The sequence below is a fragment of the Haemorhous mexicanus genome, chromosome Z, assembly GCF_027477595.1.
Source record: "Haemorhous mexicanus isolate bHaeMex1 chromosome Z, bHaeMex1.pri, whole genome shotgun sequence".
In the NCBI taxonomy this organism is placed as follows: Eukaryota; Metazoa; Chordata; class Aves; order Passeriformes; family Fringillidae; genus Haemorhous; species Haemorhous mexicanus.
The window spans coordinates 10,990,785-11,009,317 of NC_082381.1; the positions used below are offsets into that span (position 1 = coordinate 10,990,785).

Genomic DNA, 18,533 nt, shown 5'->3' on the forward strand with positions numbered 1-18,533 from the left:
GTAGCAGCAGCCTCAGCCAAAAGCAACAGCCTAAAAAGTGCATGGGGGAGGGTTGCCTGTGCAAAACATTCCCATCTCTGGAGTGAAATGCTGGTTCCAAGGATTCTAAGACCCGTGGGCAGTTTTAGGATGCCCTTTGCAGTCAGATTTTGAACCTTCTGCCCTTTCTTCTTTAATTGTGGGGATGGATGTGACTCAGAACTGCACTAATGGGAGCATTTGCATTTACCTTCCCCATCCTCCCATTGTCCTGAGACCCCCAAAGGTCACCCCAAAAGCTTTCTCCCAGCTGCAGGTGTGGGTGAGACCTGTTGGGCCCGGCCAGGTTTGGGGTTCTGGGGGTGCCCCAAGTCTCTCTGCAGGTACCACACATATTTATCTTCGTGTCACAGCCATGGCACAACTTAAATTGGAAAACACCAAGCAGCCTTTCCTTGCCTCCTGTAATTTCACCTTGGCACTGTATTGCAGCAAAAACTCTTTCTATTTTATTTTAAAACCTTGTTTCCTGCTTCAAAATAACCAATATACTCAAAACTTGAGTGCTTGAGGAGGACCACAGTAATGGGCACTGGTAGAGTTGAGGGTTGTTTGGGATGAGAAGGATTTAACAATTACACTGAGAAAAGTAATAAGACACTGTTTGGGTTTTTTGATGTTTTTTTACAGTGCTTTATCAAGTGTGCCTTTGTCATGCTAAAAATGCACACACTGTTCTGGGGATAAAGAGGGATTTTAAAAATAATTGAAAAACCTGTACAAGTTCATTCCTATGGCTGATAACAGTTTGTGATAGTGTTACCTTAGCCTGAGAAGTAAAAAAAACCTTTCCAATGTTCATATTGTGTATATTTAAAGTTAGATATTTGTCACTTTTTCACACATTGTACAGTGTTTTATGGTGGTTTTCAGTCTGAAAGTTACAAGTTGTTTCATGCAGTCTATTCTAGCTAGGTTTTCACCAATCTGATGTAGTCGTGCTAAATGCTAATTTTGTCATGTGTACAATTGCACAAAGTGTGCTGCAAACACAAGTTCCTACAGGAATAGCAACAAACTGGGGACCCTAAGGGAAAAAATAACCCCTTGATTGTCCTTCTGTATAAACTTTCCACCTTTCACTTGGATTTTCAGGCTGCAGTGGTAACATTTTAATTATGCAGCAGATGAAATAGACCTGGGTAGGAATGAAGTACTCCAGACATTTTAAAGAGGTACCAGCTTGAGCACATAGAAAGTAAGAACAGCCTGTGATGTGTATGATCTTGATTCGTAAAATATCCATGCAAATGGTAATCACAAGGAATGACAAAAAAGGGTGTTCTCTGGAAAACAGATCCTGGAAAGTCCCTTCCGTGGAGTGGTACTGGCAGGGAAAATCAAAAGTGTTTTCTGTTCATTTCACATGAAGCTGGAGGCACAAGGGACATCAAGCACACAGGTGAGCAGCTCCAAGTTAATTGCAGGAGAGAAACTTCACCATCCCAGGAACCTGCAGTCCCTTTCATCAGCACTTGCTCTGGGCAGGCTATTAGGGTAGATGAGGCAGTTAAATGAAGTACTACAATTATCCACTGTTACCTGACACTTAAGTTTTGTCAGCTTTTGTAGGAAGCATTAATATCCCTCCCCTGGGACCCCTCTGCCTGCAGAAACCTGCTTTTTTTTGTGTGATGGGCTGCAGTCCCCAGAGAGTGAAAAGGCTGGAGTTGTTCTGAGGGATAGGAAGGCTTATAAATGGAAGTGAAGAAGAGGAAATGGTGGAATGGGGGAGCTTCAGAGTTCTGTGCCTTGGCTGCCGATAACAGCAATTGCAATAAAAGCCACATTTTCCTCCTCCTGGAAAAGGCCTCTGTTGTACTTTAGTATGGGGAGAATGCTTCAAATTGACTTCAGTTCTCATTTTCTCTTGTTTCCAGCCTGTACATTACATAGTTCTCATTCTGCTGTATTTTAACCTGGAGCCTAAATTTAATTCCAAAGACATTGTGGGCCGGGGGCTGTTCAGGTGGCACATGGGTGACTGCTGCTCTCCTGTAGATAATTCTTTTAAATAACAGAGCTAAACTGGATATATCTATCCTTTTCCTTCTGTAAGCCTCTCTGTATTAGCCGAGGAGGAAGCCAGTTTTTTATATATAGTGAAATATGGATTATTGCAACCACTAAGTGCTCACATTAATCTCTGGTGTTTTAGGCCATCTTGGACGCAGTGCTGAGGTGAAGGTGACCCTGACAGGTCTGCACTCACAGACTCAGTCAGGGACCTTGGGAGAACAGGCTTGCTGTTGTTTTGGATCAGTATAATGTGACCTGATTTATTTATATAAACAAGGGGGTTTATACCTGCTTTGCTTTTAACGGTTCCTTCACTGCAAAATGTGCATTTTTAGTGAAGATACGTATACACATAATTCTCATTTAAACCCAGTCTGCCTCTATATGCAATCTGTGCATGTATAAAACTGTTTATGAAGGCAATTTTTCATACCATATTCCTGGGTTTAGCTGATTTTTTTTTTCTTTTTTTTTAATGAAGTGCAATGAAGAATTACATGGTGAAGCAGAAGTTTCAGCAATCATTCTTGCATCAGCTGAATTTTGAATCTTGTTCCTTGTATAACATAATGTATTTAAAAATACACTGTCAGTTGCTGTTTTCTGTGTGGGTGACCCAGTAGTCCATGGGCCACCCAGGTGGAATAGCTGTGCGTGGATCACCATCCCTTCAGTGTCTGTGTGGGCACCACCTAAAAATCCGAATAATAATAAAGTAAGCAGAAGAATAAGATTTTAAAGGTGTGCTTAAGAGCTGTAGGAGGTAGTTAACCCTGGAAGACTCAAGCTCTCATTATCACTGCTATGGATTTTCACACCACGGGGTGTAAAATAATTGGTTCCCTGAGGAGGAGCCACCTGAGACAGGTTCACCTGCTCTGCTGTGTGACTTGGGCACCAGCGAGTTTGGTCACGTTTGGAGCCAAGGTTTATCCTTGCAGGGCTGTTTCTCCTTGCCCCAACCCTCACCAACTCTGGGATGTGTGCTGGGCACTCACAGCCTTGGTTTTCTTGGATCAAATTCCCAAAGAAAGGGAATTAAGGTTGGGGGGGGGGGGTTTGGTTGTTTTTTGTTTGGTTGGGTTTTTTTCCTCCCAAAAGGACATCCAAAAACCACATCCTTGGAGCCTTGCTCTGCCTCTGCTGTCTGTGGAGGAGGGAAGGAAGGATGGATGGATGGATGGATGGATGGATGGATGGATGGATGGATGGATGGATGGAAATTCCTTGAATTTTGTTACCCCCTAGGGTGGCCTGGGGAGCTTTTGTTGCTCATTGACTTCTCCCTATAACTCCTTATAGCAAATAATCACCAGCAGGAAAATGTGAGGTCTTCATAAGCACAGTGCCTAATTCTGGTTTAGCACTTAGAGGTGTTAACTCTCTGCTCAACAAGTTACATTTATCCAAAGATAGATATTCAGCTAGCATGAGAAAAATGAGATACTTTAGAGGCTAGCTTTCCATGAGTTTTAAATTTGTCCTATTTTTCTTCAAATGAACGTGTACTTGTTAGAAGGTTAAGTATTTATTCATCAGCACCTGCACACACAAGAAATACCACTGGTTTTAAAGCAATGAAATTCAGGCTAGAGACTGTAAAGTGTCTATTGTGTTATGTACCACTAATTCCATTGAAAATGGAGTAATGTTCAAATAAAACCCCTAAATGGGTGCTTCAGTAGGTTTGGTCTGTGAAAATTGGCTGTCAGAATTACAGTGTTGTCAAGTCAGATGTTTTCACATTTTTAGGACAGAGGAATAATTTATGGAGCACACTATTGGAAAGAAGAGATGTATCCATGGTTGGTATCTTAGTAAATGGTTATTAAAGAGGAATTTCATGACATGAAGGTCCAGACAAGCACATGCAAATTAACAATTTTTCAGGCTCTGGAGAAGCTGAAAAACATTTTCATCATGAAGAAAATTCTGCAATTCAGGTCCCTCTGAAGTAAAATTTATCTTTTTGTGCATATGACTTTTCCAGTCAGCTACATATGGAGACAAAAATCCATTTTGAATTGTGAGGGAATTACTGAGGGGTTTTGGTGTATTTTCCTTTCTGAAGTTGTGCATATATTGCCAGCATTGCTGAATCATTCCCAGGCGACCTGAGGATAACCCCAAACCAGGCTACTTTGCATTTCATAATCAAATTTTAGTCTTTCAGCTCACAGCATATTTGTTCATTTGTTTCATAACTTGGAAAGGACAGAGAGATACAGAAAAACTTTCATCTTAATAATCACTGTATTCCTAAAATGGAAAAGCACTTGACTCGTGTGGAGTGCTGGGCCATAAGAACTGGGATACAATACTCTGGCAATCTTAAAATCTTTGGAAAATAAAGTGGGTTTAACAATTAGATTAATTAAATGATTAAAAGACACTGTGCCAACCACTTAATTGCTAGGGGAAGTCGGGGTATGAGATAGTCTTGTCATACTAGTCCAATTAGCACAATTGTACCAACCATGAATTATGTGTAGAGCACGGAAAAAATGGAAGAGTGTGTTGGGGAAGAAGGAGGAAAGGATGAGCATCCTCTGTGCAGCGTGGCGCGTCTTGAGCACAGGGAATATCTGGAATTCGAAAATCCAGCTGGAGACAGAACGTGTGGGGGCTGAAGCGTTCCCTGTGTGAGGAGGAGCATGCTCCTGGGGCAGGCAGGGGTCAGACCCTGGTCTGCAGCGGCCCTTGCTGTGATCCTGGAGGGAAGCAGGAGGAGAGCAGCGCGGGAGCGTGCGGAGGATTCTGCGGCTGCCGAGCAAATCTGCCTCGGTCTCCAGGGAGTCTGGAGGAGGGGTGTAAGTGTCACTTCTGGAAAAGAAGTCATTTTGTTGAAATATCACTGCAACTCGGCTCCAGGCTTCAACAGCAGCAGCGTTTTGTGTCCTCAAGTGGCTTTTGTTGTTGGCAGCGTGGTGGTTCCTGCTGGGGCTGACGGCGCTGCTGCAGCTCGGGAGGGTCCTGGGCTGGGACCCTCGCCCTGCACACAGACACACCTGGCTGGGCAGCACAGGCCTGGGAGCCCACCTCAAAGGAGTGCCCTCACCCTCACAGAAAACGGGCTGAAAGCATTGTTTGAAGTATCATTTCTGAATCTTCATGAAGAACTTCACCTGAATGGCCTGCCCAGGGAGGTGCAGAGTCACTGTCCCTGGAGGGGTTTAACAAAGCCAGGACGTGGCACTGGGTGCCAGGGTTTCGTTGATGAAGAGGTGCTGGGTCAAAGCTGGGACTTGATGGTCCCAAAGGTCTTTTCCAACCTGGCTCAGGCTGTGATTCTGTGATTCTCCAGCTGGGGAAAGCTGGGTATTCTACCTTTCAGTATAGGTCTGTTTTGTAAAAAAAAAAAAAAATCAGAAGAATGGGCAGAAATTCAAAAGAATGTCATAGGTTTATTTCCATATCTACAACACAAATTACTCTTGCACCTTTTTGTCAGTGAACAGTTCACTGATACCTATTCAGAGTACTGATTTTATTAACTTCCGGGCAATAATGAAGGTTTTGTTTAAATAACTTTTCTTTATAACCATAATTTTGAGAAACCGTGTCTGGAAGTTATGTTCTAAATAATCCAAGAAGCAGCAACTGAAAGAAAGGTTGAAAATGCTGTCTTTTTACAGGAATTTGAAGTCCTTTTATTCACTGATAACAAAGCTTTCCTCAAAATTAATTTATATTCCAACCCAGTAGCCAGTTTTTAGCACTGTAATGAAATTTTTCTGTCTCAGCTAAGCAGGATGAAATCCCCAGACTGGGCATGGGGATACAAACTGTGATCCCACTTCAGCTATTTGCTGGAGTCAGGTGGGTTTGGGGCTAGAAATATTTCATGGGGAAGAAGGATGGGTGAAGTCTCACAGGACACCTTCATTATCATCATCATCATCACTATCAACAGATCTGCTCTTCCCTAACTGACCACATCTGCTGGTGCAACCTATTTTCTATTTCCAAGAAAAGGAATAAATGTGATTTTTTTTTTTCATCTGCATTGATGGCATCATTATTTTTATTATTCTTTATTACCCACAAATAAGACGGAATGAAGAGAAATAAAAAGGCAGAGTCCAGATGAAACCATAGGGAGCTGGGATTGGAGGAAGACGGGGAAGTTGTAAGGAATGACCTTCCACAGTTACAGTTCAGACTTGTGCAGTCATGTGAATGCCTTCCTGTTACACAACAGAAATGAAGCAGTTTAGACAAATATATATCAGTGGAGCTACGCCAGGGTTTAATTAGGTCTCATGATCCAGATCTTTTGAATTACCTGCCTCTTCCAGTGTGATGAATCCACCTTTTTTGGGCATGACCTTCCAGTCTGTGTTGAGTAAACCAAGGCTGCTCAGTCTGGGGGTTTTGGCTTCTTGGTGTGCAGCCACATGTTCAAATATGGAAAAGGCACAGAGACTTATCTGAAGCATTTGAAATTTTATTTATTTTGTTGTTTAGAGTGATGAGTAGTTTAATGTTCCATCTTGGAGAAAACAAGGAGGTTGCTAGTGGTTAATCAATGTAGTTCCTTTAGTGCTTTTTATTTTGTGATGGGTGCAAATAGGGATGGTCTCTTACAGGAACCAGCTGGTGTCTTAGAAGGACCTGGTAAATTACAAGTTGAAGTGTTTACAAAAGGAAATTCAGTATTTTTTTTATGGTACTGGCTGCAGTATGCCTGGCACTTCAAAGCTATCAATGACCAGAAATTAAACATGTGGTAAATATGACTGGAAATAGTAATCATCCATCATTTATCTTTCCAGAAAGAAAAAAACAACGTACAACTACGTTTAAATTCCTTAATTCCCATAACTTCCTATGTTAATGTACCAGGTATTTTTCCCCTGTCCCCAGAAAAGAAAAGGAGAAAAGAAAAAAAACCCAAACCCAGCAATTGTTTAAGTTTTGACATTTTCGGTTTTTCCTTCTGACTGTGCTGCTCTTACCAGCATTTCAAACATGGTTGTGGTTTCCTGCATTGTCCTTCACATTCCACACTCACTGTTCAGTTTGTTGCATTACCTCAACACCAGAGCATATAAAAATATCCTGAGACGTTGATCCCTTCTGCTCCAGCTCAGCTGATTGTGTCTGTACCATCCATGGCAGAATATCTTTGTCTGGAGATGCCATGTTTGGGTGCCTGTATGAATAGATGAAAATATTGTGTTCCTAAATCATAACAGTAGATTTAGGGCTGTCGTGGAGGAGGGCGAGGGGATGAGGGAATTGGGTGTCTAACACTTTTCTTTGTAGGGTCCAGCTCCTCCCCTCCATCATCCAGTAGATTACATCATTTCCCATCAGTGAGACTTGTTAAAAACAGAACTCTCCTCTGAGTGGACAAATTTAGTAACATGTGGTAAACTTTAGATAAAAATAAGGAAGTTTTAGTGTAAGCAAAATACCTGAAATTGAATGTCTTGGTGAAGGGAAGAGCCAGGTGAGGATTTTTATAAAGTCAAGTAATTCCTTGGTAGCATTTTTTGGTTTCGAGTGAAATTCTTTGCAAGCTTCCCTCATCAGCCACTTCTTGGGATGGCCTCAAAAAATGAGCATTGCAGGTTTATCTCTGGATTTTTACACCTCAGATACTGTACTAGTGGAATAGCTAAATGATTTTACTTCACATTTTATTTACGTTGGGATTTCTTTATTATAAAATCCATCCCAAACTATAGGTAGTTTTATTAGTTACTATAATAATCTATTTTTGCAATGCCAAGAGTAGCTTGGGTAGAGAAGGAATGACCATAATAACTTTGAGTCAAGTACATAGATTTAATTAATAATTGTAAATTATTATAAATTCATTAGTATAAATTCATTATTTTAGCTACAAAAGCAAATACAGATTTCCATTTTTAAGGAGGTAAGCTACTGTACAAGGAGTTTATACCATCTAAATTTTCCGATTTCATCTTTTTATGAAAAGCAGGGAAAGCAATTTGCAAATATTTAAAATGTCAAACTAATGGAAGTATAAATGATGAACAACTTGTAAGGCATGCAAAAGGAGGCCATGGTTTGCTATGGGACTGTGGAAAAAGAATGAATAATTCATCAGGATAGAATAAATAAGAATATTTCCATGCAGCAGTTGCAGGTTTGTTTATTGATCTACCTGGTAGAAGTTCTTTAAAGATTCATTATTTAGCACAAGCTAGAAAATGTAATATACCCAAAACACTGAAAATACTTTATTTCTGGCTTTGGGATTTCATTGCCCATCAGGGAAGAAAATCCCAAACAAACATGAAAACAGAAAAAAACCCCAGTGGATTGCATAATGAAGGGTGGAAATGAAGGTTTCTGTAACACCTGAGGGTGTAACAGCAGAATTCTTAGGGTTATGGCCCTGCAGCTGTGGGCATGCAGACTCTGAGTCCTCCCTCCCTCCTCTCACAGGGGCAGGGCAGGGGGTTTGCACAGGTGCTGTGACCTGGGAGGGCCATCAAACCTCAGGTACTGAAAAACCACTAAATCCCCTAAAAATCAAACGCAGCACATTGAGTCCCTCCCGGCCAGTTCCTGGTGATTCACCAGGAATGGGGCTGGGTTCCTCTGGTGTCAGTGCCAGGGGAGATGCAGAAACAGGGGAAAAACCCCACCTCTGTGAGACAATTATGAAAATGTTATTTTTAGGTCTATTTCTTACAAAGCCTTTTTAGGCCAGCAAATGGCTAACAGTTATAACTTTAATCCTTTTCTTCCTTTGTTCTGGAATAGTCATTATTTCTCCCTTCCCCTCTATTTCTTAACTAAATTTGCTGGGGTTTTTTTAAAGTATAATCTTCAAAGTGGGAAAAAGCATGAACTCTCCACAGCAGGGTGCTGTATCCCTGTGGCAGCTCTTCATCCCAAGGGGCTGTTCCCTCCCCTGTGAGCCCAAGGACCTGGCAGGGGGCACATCCCATGGCCAGTGGCACATGCCATGCCCAGTGAGGTGGCCCCGTGAGGGCACTGGGGGATGATGGTGCTGTAATACAGCCCAGCAGTGCCCCTTTAATGGGCTGCTCCTCCTTGGTCAGCCACTGCAGCTCGGGCTCTTTGGGGGCATTTGGAGATGCTCAGGCTTTTAACATCATTGATTTTCTCCATCAGTGGTGCTGCTGTTGTCATCCTTCATCCAGAAAACCTGTACCTGTGTTAGTGCTTCCAACGTGTTCCACTCAGACTGTGCCTCTCATGGGTTTATTGCACATTGATGCCTAAAGAGCTCATATTTCCTTAAAGAAACCCCAAGCAGCAAGAAACCAACTGTGTTTTTTCCTGTTTTCCTTTAGGAATGGAAATGATACGAAAATAATTATTTGACATGAGTGGCAGTGGCTGGCAGGGCACCACCTTTTTTGGCCACGGCTGGTCTGGCTGCTTTGTGGTGGCCTCTTCCTGCATGATTTGTGGTTATAATACCAAAGTATTTACTGGATACAGCTCACCTGGCTGGCCTTCCCTGTCACCTGCAATTCTACAGTGTTTTAGCACTGATCCATGCATAGATAATACCCTTTATAAGATGATTTTTTCATGATTCAAAGCCTTGCACTCATTTTGAAATCAAGCTTTTTTTTTTCAGACTTTATCTTTCAGTGATACATTCCAGACTTTTCCAAAGAACATTGAGCTTGGATGCTAAATATGTTACTGCTAGTTGTTTAGAACTTTAATTCTAAAACACAGCTTAAGCCATGAAGAAATCTGTGGTGATTACCTGAAGGTTTCCTTTCTGCTTGGTTGAAAAAAGGTCATCCGTCCTTTTGTGCCAGTCTTCAGATCTTTCCAGCATTATTCCTTCCTTTCCTAGGTATGGTGCCAAACACCTGGAAATGCAATTTCCAGATCTGCATCTTTAGGGTATCGAGTGTGAGTGCACAATAAATAGAGTGATAATTTAATATCTGCGTGTTTTGTACAGCAGGCTTTGGCAGGTCATTAGTAACCTGCCAGTGGCTCTGGGAGCATTCTGTGTGCTCCAGTACTTTCACACAAGATTTTGAGCATTTATAGGTGATTCAGCCTCATGCCATACAGAAACACATCGTAGGAAGGAAGAATGCTAGAAATTAAAAGTAATTGAGGTTCCAACACATGACAACAGAAGCAGTTTGGCTTCTCTTTTCCGTGACAATCCTCCTGCATGTAAATTACCAGGTCCAATATTCTTTACTCGCTTATTCCAGCTGAAGGATTTGCAAAGGTAACTAATTTCATCCTCTGATTCACTCCTTAGAAATCCCTTTTTTCTTTTCCCTTCCAAAAACGTAACCTGAATTCTTCTAATTTGTCATGGTGGTTATTTTTGGGGTTGGTAAAATCTTGAGCATTACCAGCAGAATCATGAGCATCCCTTCTTGTACTGTTTATAACAGAGCCCTGTTTTGAAGCTTGTTGTTGTTCTGGAAAAATATTACAGGCTGCTGAAATTATCTTTGAAGTGCTTAGAAATTGCTGATAAAATGCATAAATTACTTTCTTTATGCTCTGTATATATCCTTGTGCATGTGTGAGACTGTTCATACACATAAGACAAGAAGTATGCAAGTTACATTCACATTGGTGCATGCAGAGGCACTCAGATACAACATTTTTCAAAGTCATTCAGACTTTGCCTAATTGGCCTGTGCACTCTCTGGCACCCTTTCCCTCAAAAAACATTTGTTATTTCAACAAATCATGGTACATGTATAGACAAAAGGCTAAACAATTTGAATTTACCTTCAGATGAAACAATGGCATAATGTGACATATCCAGAGAATTACTTTCTGCACTTTGGTCAGGTTTGGGGTTTTTTGGGGGGGGTTTAATGCCTACCATGCAATGACAAAGGTTTATTCTCCCTTTGTTCTTTTCAGAGTGCTGCAGCAGCTCCCAGCCCAGTGCTAGGAAACATTCCCCCAGGAGATGGCATGCCAGTAGGTCCAGTACCACCGGGGTTTTTTCAGGTATTCAGAAAAAAAATTATGATTACAGGAATTCTAGGATAGAAAATCCTCTGTAATACTGTGTGCAAGTCTGTAGAAAAGGTCCTGTTCTGAACTGTGTCTCACTGTGTGGTGCAATATTTGAGAGTTTATTTTTAAACAGAAGTGGACAGGTGGGAAGGAAGGGACCTGACTGACAGGTATTTAATTTATGAAATAGTACAGCACAGAACAAGAAATGGTGCCAGGTTTTTAGCAGAGATCAAAAAATGCTTGAGTGAAATATTAAAATAATTTCTTATGATAATATACATAACATTCCATGGAGATTTTAAAGTTAGAACGTTGTTGGTTGTGTTCAGCTCTGTGCTAAAGCCACAGGCCAGATTCCTGAGGGATTCTGTGGGAATTCAGCCTGGGCAATGCACAGCACCCCACTGAGCATTGCCCTGCACCTTGAAGATCTCAACACCACTGCCTAGAAAACATAAGTCAGGGATTTAGACCACGTGCTGCTCCTGTTCAGGTTTGTCCTACATGGAGCTGAACGCCCAGTTAGCACTTTGGGATGCGATGGTGGAAGAAATGACATTGCAGTGCAAGCCCAGTGTGCTGTTTGTGACCTGAGCCTGCCCTGCTCCCAGGCTGGGCTTACATCTCCTCCTCACCAAAACTCAGTTGTTTCCCTCCACACTGGCAAACTGAGGCTTGATTTGTAATACATGAATGAAAAGACTCTTGGAAGTGAAGTGGAAAATATCTGGCTGCTGCTAGTCGCAAAATTCTCGGGAGCTGGCAGAACTCATTAATTAATTTATTTCTGCTTTTAGTGCTTTGAGCAGCTGGTTAGGTAGGCTCTTTTGCACATAATTTTGGTCTTAATTTTTAGATTATATCAATATTTCACTTTTTTTTTTTTTTTACTTTAGCCTCCCACTTCAGTTGTGATGTCAGAGGAATTAACTTTTTTTGTTATTGTCTTTGATGACTACTAAGATGGGGAAGGGGCACAGCTAGGACAAGTGTGTGAAGTACAGAGGAGAGAGTAACTATTTTAAATGTTTTGCAGAAGGAGGATGTGGGAGTTTTGTTTTTAGAAGTGTGAATAGACTTCTAGCCACTCCAGATCTTTGAAGATGTAAGAAAGACAATCTGATAGAAAGTTGAGTGCGGGTAAAGTCTCATTGTATGCCAGTATCTGTCTGGAGTCTGAGTTGAAGCCACAACATCATCCTGCTCTTTTTATGAGGCCTGAGAGTGAAAAGGAACATTTCCCAAGACATTATTAATTCTTGCTGTAGCTGGGTGCTTAAGAATGCTTAAGTTTGGAAATCAGGTGTGGTAGTGGGTGCGTTGATGTGTTTGGGAGCAGTCCCAGCAAGGCGAGCTAAGCCAAAATCCAGAGGGTTCCATCCCAGTGGGAGCCTGAAGTGTGTGAGGCTGTGAGTGCAGACAGCCCTGCTGCTGCTGTGGGTGTCGTCAGGCAGCACTTGGTGCCAGGCTCTGAAACCTTCGTCAGAGCTCAGCCTCACCAAGGTCAGCTCGCCGCAGGACAAGGAAATGTGCTCCTGACAGAGCCTGCATGTGTGAAACCTGGAAATGGAGGGGCATCATCTGCTGCTGTGAAAGGCAGGTGAAATCACAGGCAAGAAAGGGAAACTCATGGTGAAAACCTCCTCCTTCCTTCTCGGGTGCTGCTGTTCTGCTAGACCTTTACCTGGACAGGCTGTTCCTGCATCCTCCCCTGCCATTCCTGTGATCCCAGAGTAAAACAAACCACAGAGAACAGGCTCATCTGTCTTGGTCTGCGAGCTGGCAACCCTCATTCTGTGGAGCTGAGACCTGCCCCTGACTCCTGCAATATGACGGCAAACAATTCGTTCTCCACAGTCAGTCCACATGGGCAGAGAAGGAGAGAGGTGCTTGTGTCTATATTTAGTGCACTGAGACTTTGCTCCCTAAAGGCCTCGTAACATTTTAATTCCTTTAGCCCGAAATGTATCTGGAAGGTCACCCTGGAGTGATACGGGTGCCTGTTGTTGCTTTCAGGGTTGTTTGGGTTGGGCTGAGCTGAAGCTGCTCAAGCACAGCCAGCACCTTCCAGCTCTGCTTGCAGAACTCAGGGGTCACAGATGATTTAAAGTAATTTCTTCCCTCTTGCACTCATGTTTTGGGTGGGATCATTGCTGCTGCAGTGAGTTCTTGGCAGAGCAGGGGAGTGTCACAGTCCAGGGGGGAAATGTGCTGGGAATGAAGAGACAACAGCAGCAGTCAATTTTGGTTGGCACAGCTGACTTGTAACATGATTTTTGAGACATTTATTTTTCATAGAAGAAAAGGAATATATTTTATATTTAAAAAATAATGCAGTCTGCTAGTGTAGCACGTGGAGGTAGAGAAATACAGGAGAATTCTTTCTCAGTCAGTATGTGGTAAAACTCTGCTCTTTGTAAAATGAGATTTTCTCATGCAGGTAGACCATTAGCACTGATGTTAATTAGCAACCTGTGGCTCTTCATGCCTGGACCACAGAGGCAGAGGTTCTGCAGCCAGCAGCTGAATTTATCTTATATCCCTCTGTAGCTGTACTTTAATACTTCAGTTTAGGTGAGAGGTGATGGTCACTGCAGTGCTGACTGTCCAGAAAAATGGCACAGTGGTGGGGTTGTACACTGCTATTGTCATCAAATAAAGGAGGTTTTGAGGTTTTGTAGGATTTCTCATTTTCAATAGAAATTGTTTGCAGTGTCAAAAGTGAAATTTCAAAAGTCAGTATTTATGTGGAGTTAGCATGTGCCTCAGTTCCCTCCACTGGTCTGCTTGTGTTTGAATGTAGCTTTAAGTTCATATACATACTTTTTCTTTTCATCTTCTCTCAGTCTCAGCAGCAGTGGGACTCTGGAAATAACTGTGTGAAACAGATGCTAAACCTGCTCTCGGTTCATGAGGAGCAACAATTGAATGTGTGGGGCACAGGAGTTCTGCCATACAGGACTCCTTAACTCCAAATAGTATTACCCAAACACCTGCTTTGGGCAACAGAAGTAATGAAAGCATACTAGATTGCACAGAGGCGAGATGAATTTATTTATACATGTTTGAAGTGCCCAACCAGCCCCAGCCTGAGTCTGGAAATACCTCATACTTATCCAGTTTTCCCATCTCTAACATCCTGGACATGGAGGTAAAGTGTGAGGAAGGGACTTAGCTACTGTGATAAAAAAATAAAGTCATTTGGGACATTTTTCTGAGTAATTTTTAGACCTTTTTAATCCTCATCATTTGTTAGTTTCTTCATATGGCCAGTCATGGATATCAGCACGACCTGCTCTTTGTCCCTGGCTCTGAAGTGCTCTCTGACCCTGACATAGCAACTGAGCAGCTGAAAGACTGAATAAGATCTTAATAAATAATTACCTTTGGGTCTAATGTTAGTGGATGTATATAATGTCAGCAGCCACAGCTTTACACAAGGCTCTTACAAACTCATTTACAGTCAGTTAAATCTTCCACTTGTGTCAAAGAGTTTCAGGTCGTAGAATTCAGAGACTTTCAGGTTTCCACATCCAGTCTTGTGGGTGCAACTGCTGCTCTTCAGGTACTGAGGACCATTTCCATCCTGCTCTTCTCTGATATTTTAAGGCAGCTAAACAATGTGAGAGATGCTACATTTGTGTTTTTGCAGACCACTGATTTGATCCTTGTGGACAATGTTGGTAAGCAAATGAGCAGAGGCCAGAGGGAAGTTTGGGAGCGTGTGTTCATTGAGGTGTTTGGAGCTTTTAAACAGAATGTAAACTGTTGATTTCACAGGATTTTATTTGCCTCTTAGATAAATTTCCAGTTTTAGCTCTCCTAAATGCAGAGTTTAAAGCAGAGCAGCATAGAATGGTGTGGAAGGTACCTTAAAGCCACTCCTGTTGCAAACCCAGCCGTGGGCAGGGGCACCTTCCACTGGTTCTCCAAGTTTCTGGCACCCAGCATTGCCCAGAGTCTGGCCCTGCCTGCTGCCTTTGCTCTGCAGCTAGGAGAAACACCTGAATGTATGTTTAATTAAACCCCAGCTGTCCTCTGCTCCTCGATTCCGTGGCAGTCCAAAGGTTTGGCTGTGTGAGGAGTGTGAGTGGCTTTAGAGGCACTCACCTGAGACCCTGCTGGGAGTTGTAGGGCAAGCAGGTTGTTCTACAGTTGACAGTTCATTTGTTTAATTTGGTAATTCTGTTAAAAGTCAAGCTCTAACACTTGTCTGTACCTTTTCACACATGAGTGAAGCGCCCTTTCCTTGAAACACATTACTTTTTTCAGCACATTTGTTAAAATCTCTCCTTTAAAGAGATTAAAGACATCTTTTTTTTAAATCTTCCAGTTCAATTTACCCCTAAACATTATTTCCGTGGTGCCTGTGTTTTCTACAGGGCTTTTCAAGTGGTTGGCTTCATTCAGCAACTTCAGATCACCAGATAAACTTGGAATGGCATGGGAGAGAAGTGTCGACACCATGTTTGAAATACAAATGTTACATATTCCTCTTATATAAAGGGAAAAAAAATAAAAACCAGCCTGAACCCAGCCCTGCAAAGTAATGTGAGCCTGTCTTGCCATCTAGTGGCAGCTGCTCATGCTCGTTTTACCTCAATCCCTACTATTCTCAAGGATTATTTTTAGCCTTGTTTGCCATAGCAGAGCTGACCTAATGCTTCAGGAGAGCATTATTACAGTAAGGCACAGGAGCAAAAAGGACTTTACTTTCCTGCCTAGCATTACTATTTGAGATGTAAATATATATTGCAAGTAGTAAAGTTAGGCAGGAAAATAAATATAAATCTGTATATACATATAAGAACCATTTATATTGGTTATATATGAATATATAACAAATATATATCTACGATATATAAATAAGTATAAATCAAAGTTTATTACTCAGTTAAGTGAGAATAAGCAAAGCCAGCAAATTAAAAAGTATTAAATGCATCTCCTGCATTTTGAAACAGAAATGGGGAACTACTTACACATGAAAAGAAAATGGATTTGTAAGGTGCAGTGTAAGGCTGTAAAATTTCTCTGCAATGTACAATTTTAGTTCATGGTTAATATTGACCATATTTACAGTAAAAAGTCATGGCATGACACATTGTTAAAAAATAGAGTTTGTATTCCAGACCCAATAAATGCAGTGTTTGGTTACAGCTAGTAAAGGAAGGAAGATGAGGAGGGAGGACTCCCCCAGCACCTCTTTAAAGCCATTTTGGATTGAGTTATCCACTGGGGTTGTTATTTGTGCAAGGAATGAGGAATCCCTGTTCCAGCTGTGGAATGTCACAGCTGGAGCCAGAGGATGTGCTGTGGCTCAGCCTGGTCTGTGCAGAACCAGCACCTGAATCTCTGTCAGCCTAAAAACTTCTTGTTTCTTTTTGAGTCCCTTGGAACTCTTTCAGCTCTCCTCCTAATGCTCACTCAGTCTCCTGGTTTTCCAGAGTTTTTCCATATTTTGTCTCCTCCCTTCCAGCAGCCACACCTCATTATCTGTCCCAGAATCCATCACCCACCTCCCAGTGCTGATCCTCCTCCTGTCTTCCCCCTTTCTGCAGCATTACCTTTTCTGTAAAACTGAGGTAGTTACAAGCTGTAACAGAAGGGCAGAATTAGCTGGATTGGGCACAGCCAGCCTCAATTCCAGTGCAGCAGGTGGGGCAGTTGCAGGGGAGGGAGTGAAAAGTTAAAGATTCTGAGCAGGGCAGATAGAGGGAAGTGCCAGAGGCTTGAGAACTGTCCTGGGCTGTGAAAACGTGGTGATGGGAGTATGGAACATCACCAGGGCTGCACGTGCAGCTTGGGAGCAGAGGCAGCAGCTTTGGTAGCCTGGAGAAACTTTGAAAATAAGACTTTTAAGGGATCTTCTCCCCTCTGAGTTTATATAATTCCTTATTGTATTTATGGAATGTCCATGCACCCACCCCAGTGGAGCAGTATGGGAATACTCAAATTCATAAAATTATAGCTCTGATTCTTTGCAGAATTAGCATATGTGCATTTTTGTCCTCAGCAGTATCACTCTGCATTTTAAAATATACAATTTTGTAAAATTGGTTTGAGTTATTACACAATGTGAGAGGGTATTATCATCTAGAAAGATCTGTAAGTAGTTTGTGGTTTTCTCCTGCTTGGGTTCCTTTCCCTAAATACCAGCAATAAAGTCAACTGCTAAAAAGTAAAGTTATCCAGGATCTGCTGCCCTCAGTACTCCCACCCTGCACTTGTGGCAGTGCTTTCACTGCCCATAACTATTGGAACAAATTTAAAATGCTCAGCTTGAGGAGTTAATCAGCTGTTCCAAAGAATCAGCTGTGTATCAAAATCAGGTTTTCAATCTGGGGAAAATGCTTCCAGTCATCTGTCTGGATGATGTCTAAGTTCTAAAAATGAACAGATTTTTATTTTGAGAGCTTTTAAGGTGATCTTGGATGTTTTGGCTTGTCGTGTTTGAAATATTCTGTTTTCTCTTCTATCTGCATTTAATAAAATTAATATAAAAACTATTTACCCAATATGAAATTCATATAAGTAATAATTCCTATAAGTAATCTTATGAAATTTGAATTTCTTTTAAAAATTCCTTTAGGTATCACGTGCAGAATTTAGCAACTTTCTCTCACAATTATGAACTCTTGGGCTTCAGATGTTTATGTTCCCCACAAAGTGACACAGATGTAATAACAGTGCACTTCCTACAGATCATCTGAAAGCAGACCTGGCTTGCAGCATCTCAGACAAATGTTTAGCTGGGCACCAAACATTTTGTTTGTGGCTTTTCCAATTGGTTTTCTTTCTTTCTTTCTTTCTTTCTTTTAGGCATGGAATTGGTTTTTCATTTTTCCACACCTAACAATGTGTGTGTTGCAGTGTCTTTTCACATGGTGTACTTGGCCAGGGATAAAACATTAAATTTATATTTTAAAAGCTGGTGTTGCTGTAACCTGGAATTCTGGATGTGGAAGGGGCTCTTCAATTTAGGGAAAAAAAAATTGCTCTCATACTGAATTAAATCAGATCTCTTACTGTTGTCAGTCTGCTCTTAGAAAACCATAAATACAGGAATTATTTTTTAGGGATCTTTTTCTGAAGCACAGTAAAGAACTTGCTCATGGAAATGGATTTTGTCATCAGGAAAGGCCAGTGTAGAGAGAAACCCTCTCTCACTGCTGAGAATAACACGTTTTTATGTAAAATATCATAGTTAAAATCAGCTGGTTTGGTTTGCAGTGGCACACTGCAAGGTGTGCAGTGTGCAACCCAAATTTCATCTCTGAAATATTTCAGAAAGAAATAATTCTGGGTTTAGTCCTGGTGAAAACTAAAATGTGTTAATGAAGAGTGTCCTGAAACTTGAGTGATTGTTACTGCTGAGGGAGATGCCACCAAAAAAATCACAGAGGAAACTAAAAACTAAAAAGCAATGAAATGAAAAATGAATTGCAGGGTAACTTGGATAAATTAAATTCACATATTTACTGGTTCCCAGTGGTCTGAGGAGGAGG

The 18,533-nt window shown here is 41.6% G+C and overlaps 1 protein-coding gene across 2 annotated transcripts in view; it reads left to right on the forward strand.

Annotated features, from left to right (window-relative positions):
* The window catches only part of SSBP2 (single stranded DNA binding protein 2), a 137,630-nt gene that overhangs the window by 82,096 nt on the left and 37,001 nt on the right, over positions 1 to 18,533 (forward strand). The window contains exon 5 of one of the 2 annotated variants that reach the window (XM_059837097.1): positions 10,927 to 11,016. The exons of the other annotated variant lie outside the window; for it this stretch is intronic. Coding sequence (XP_059693080.1) covers positions 10,927 to 11,016 — 90 coding nt within the window. The remainder of the gene's footprint in view (positions 1 to 10,926; positions 11,017 to 18,533) is intronic. 2 annotated transcript variants of the gene reach the window in all.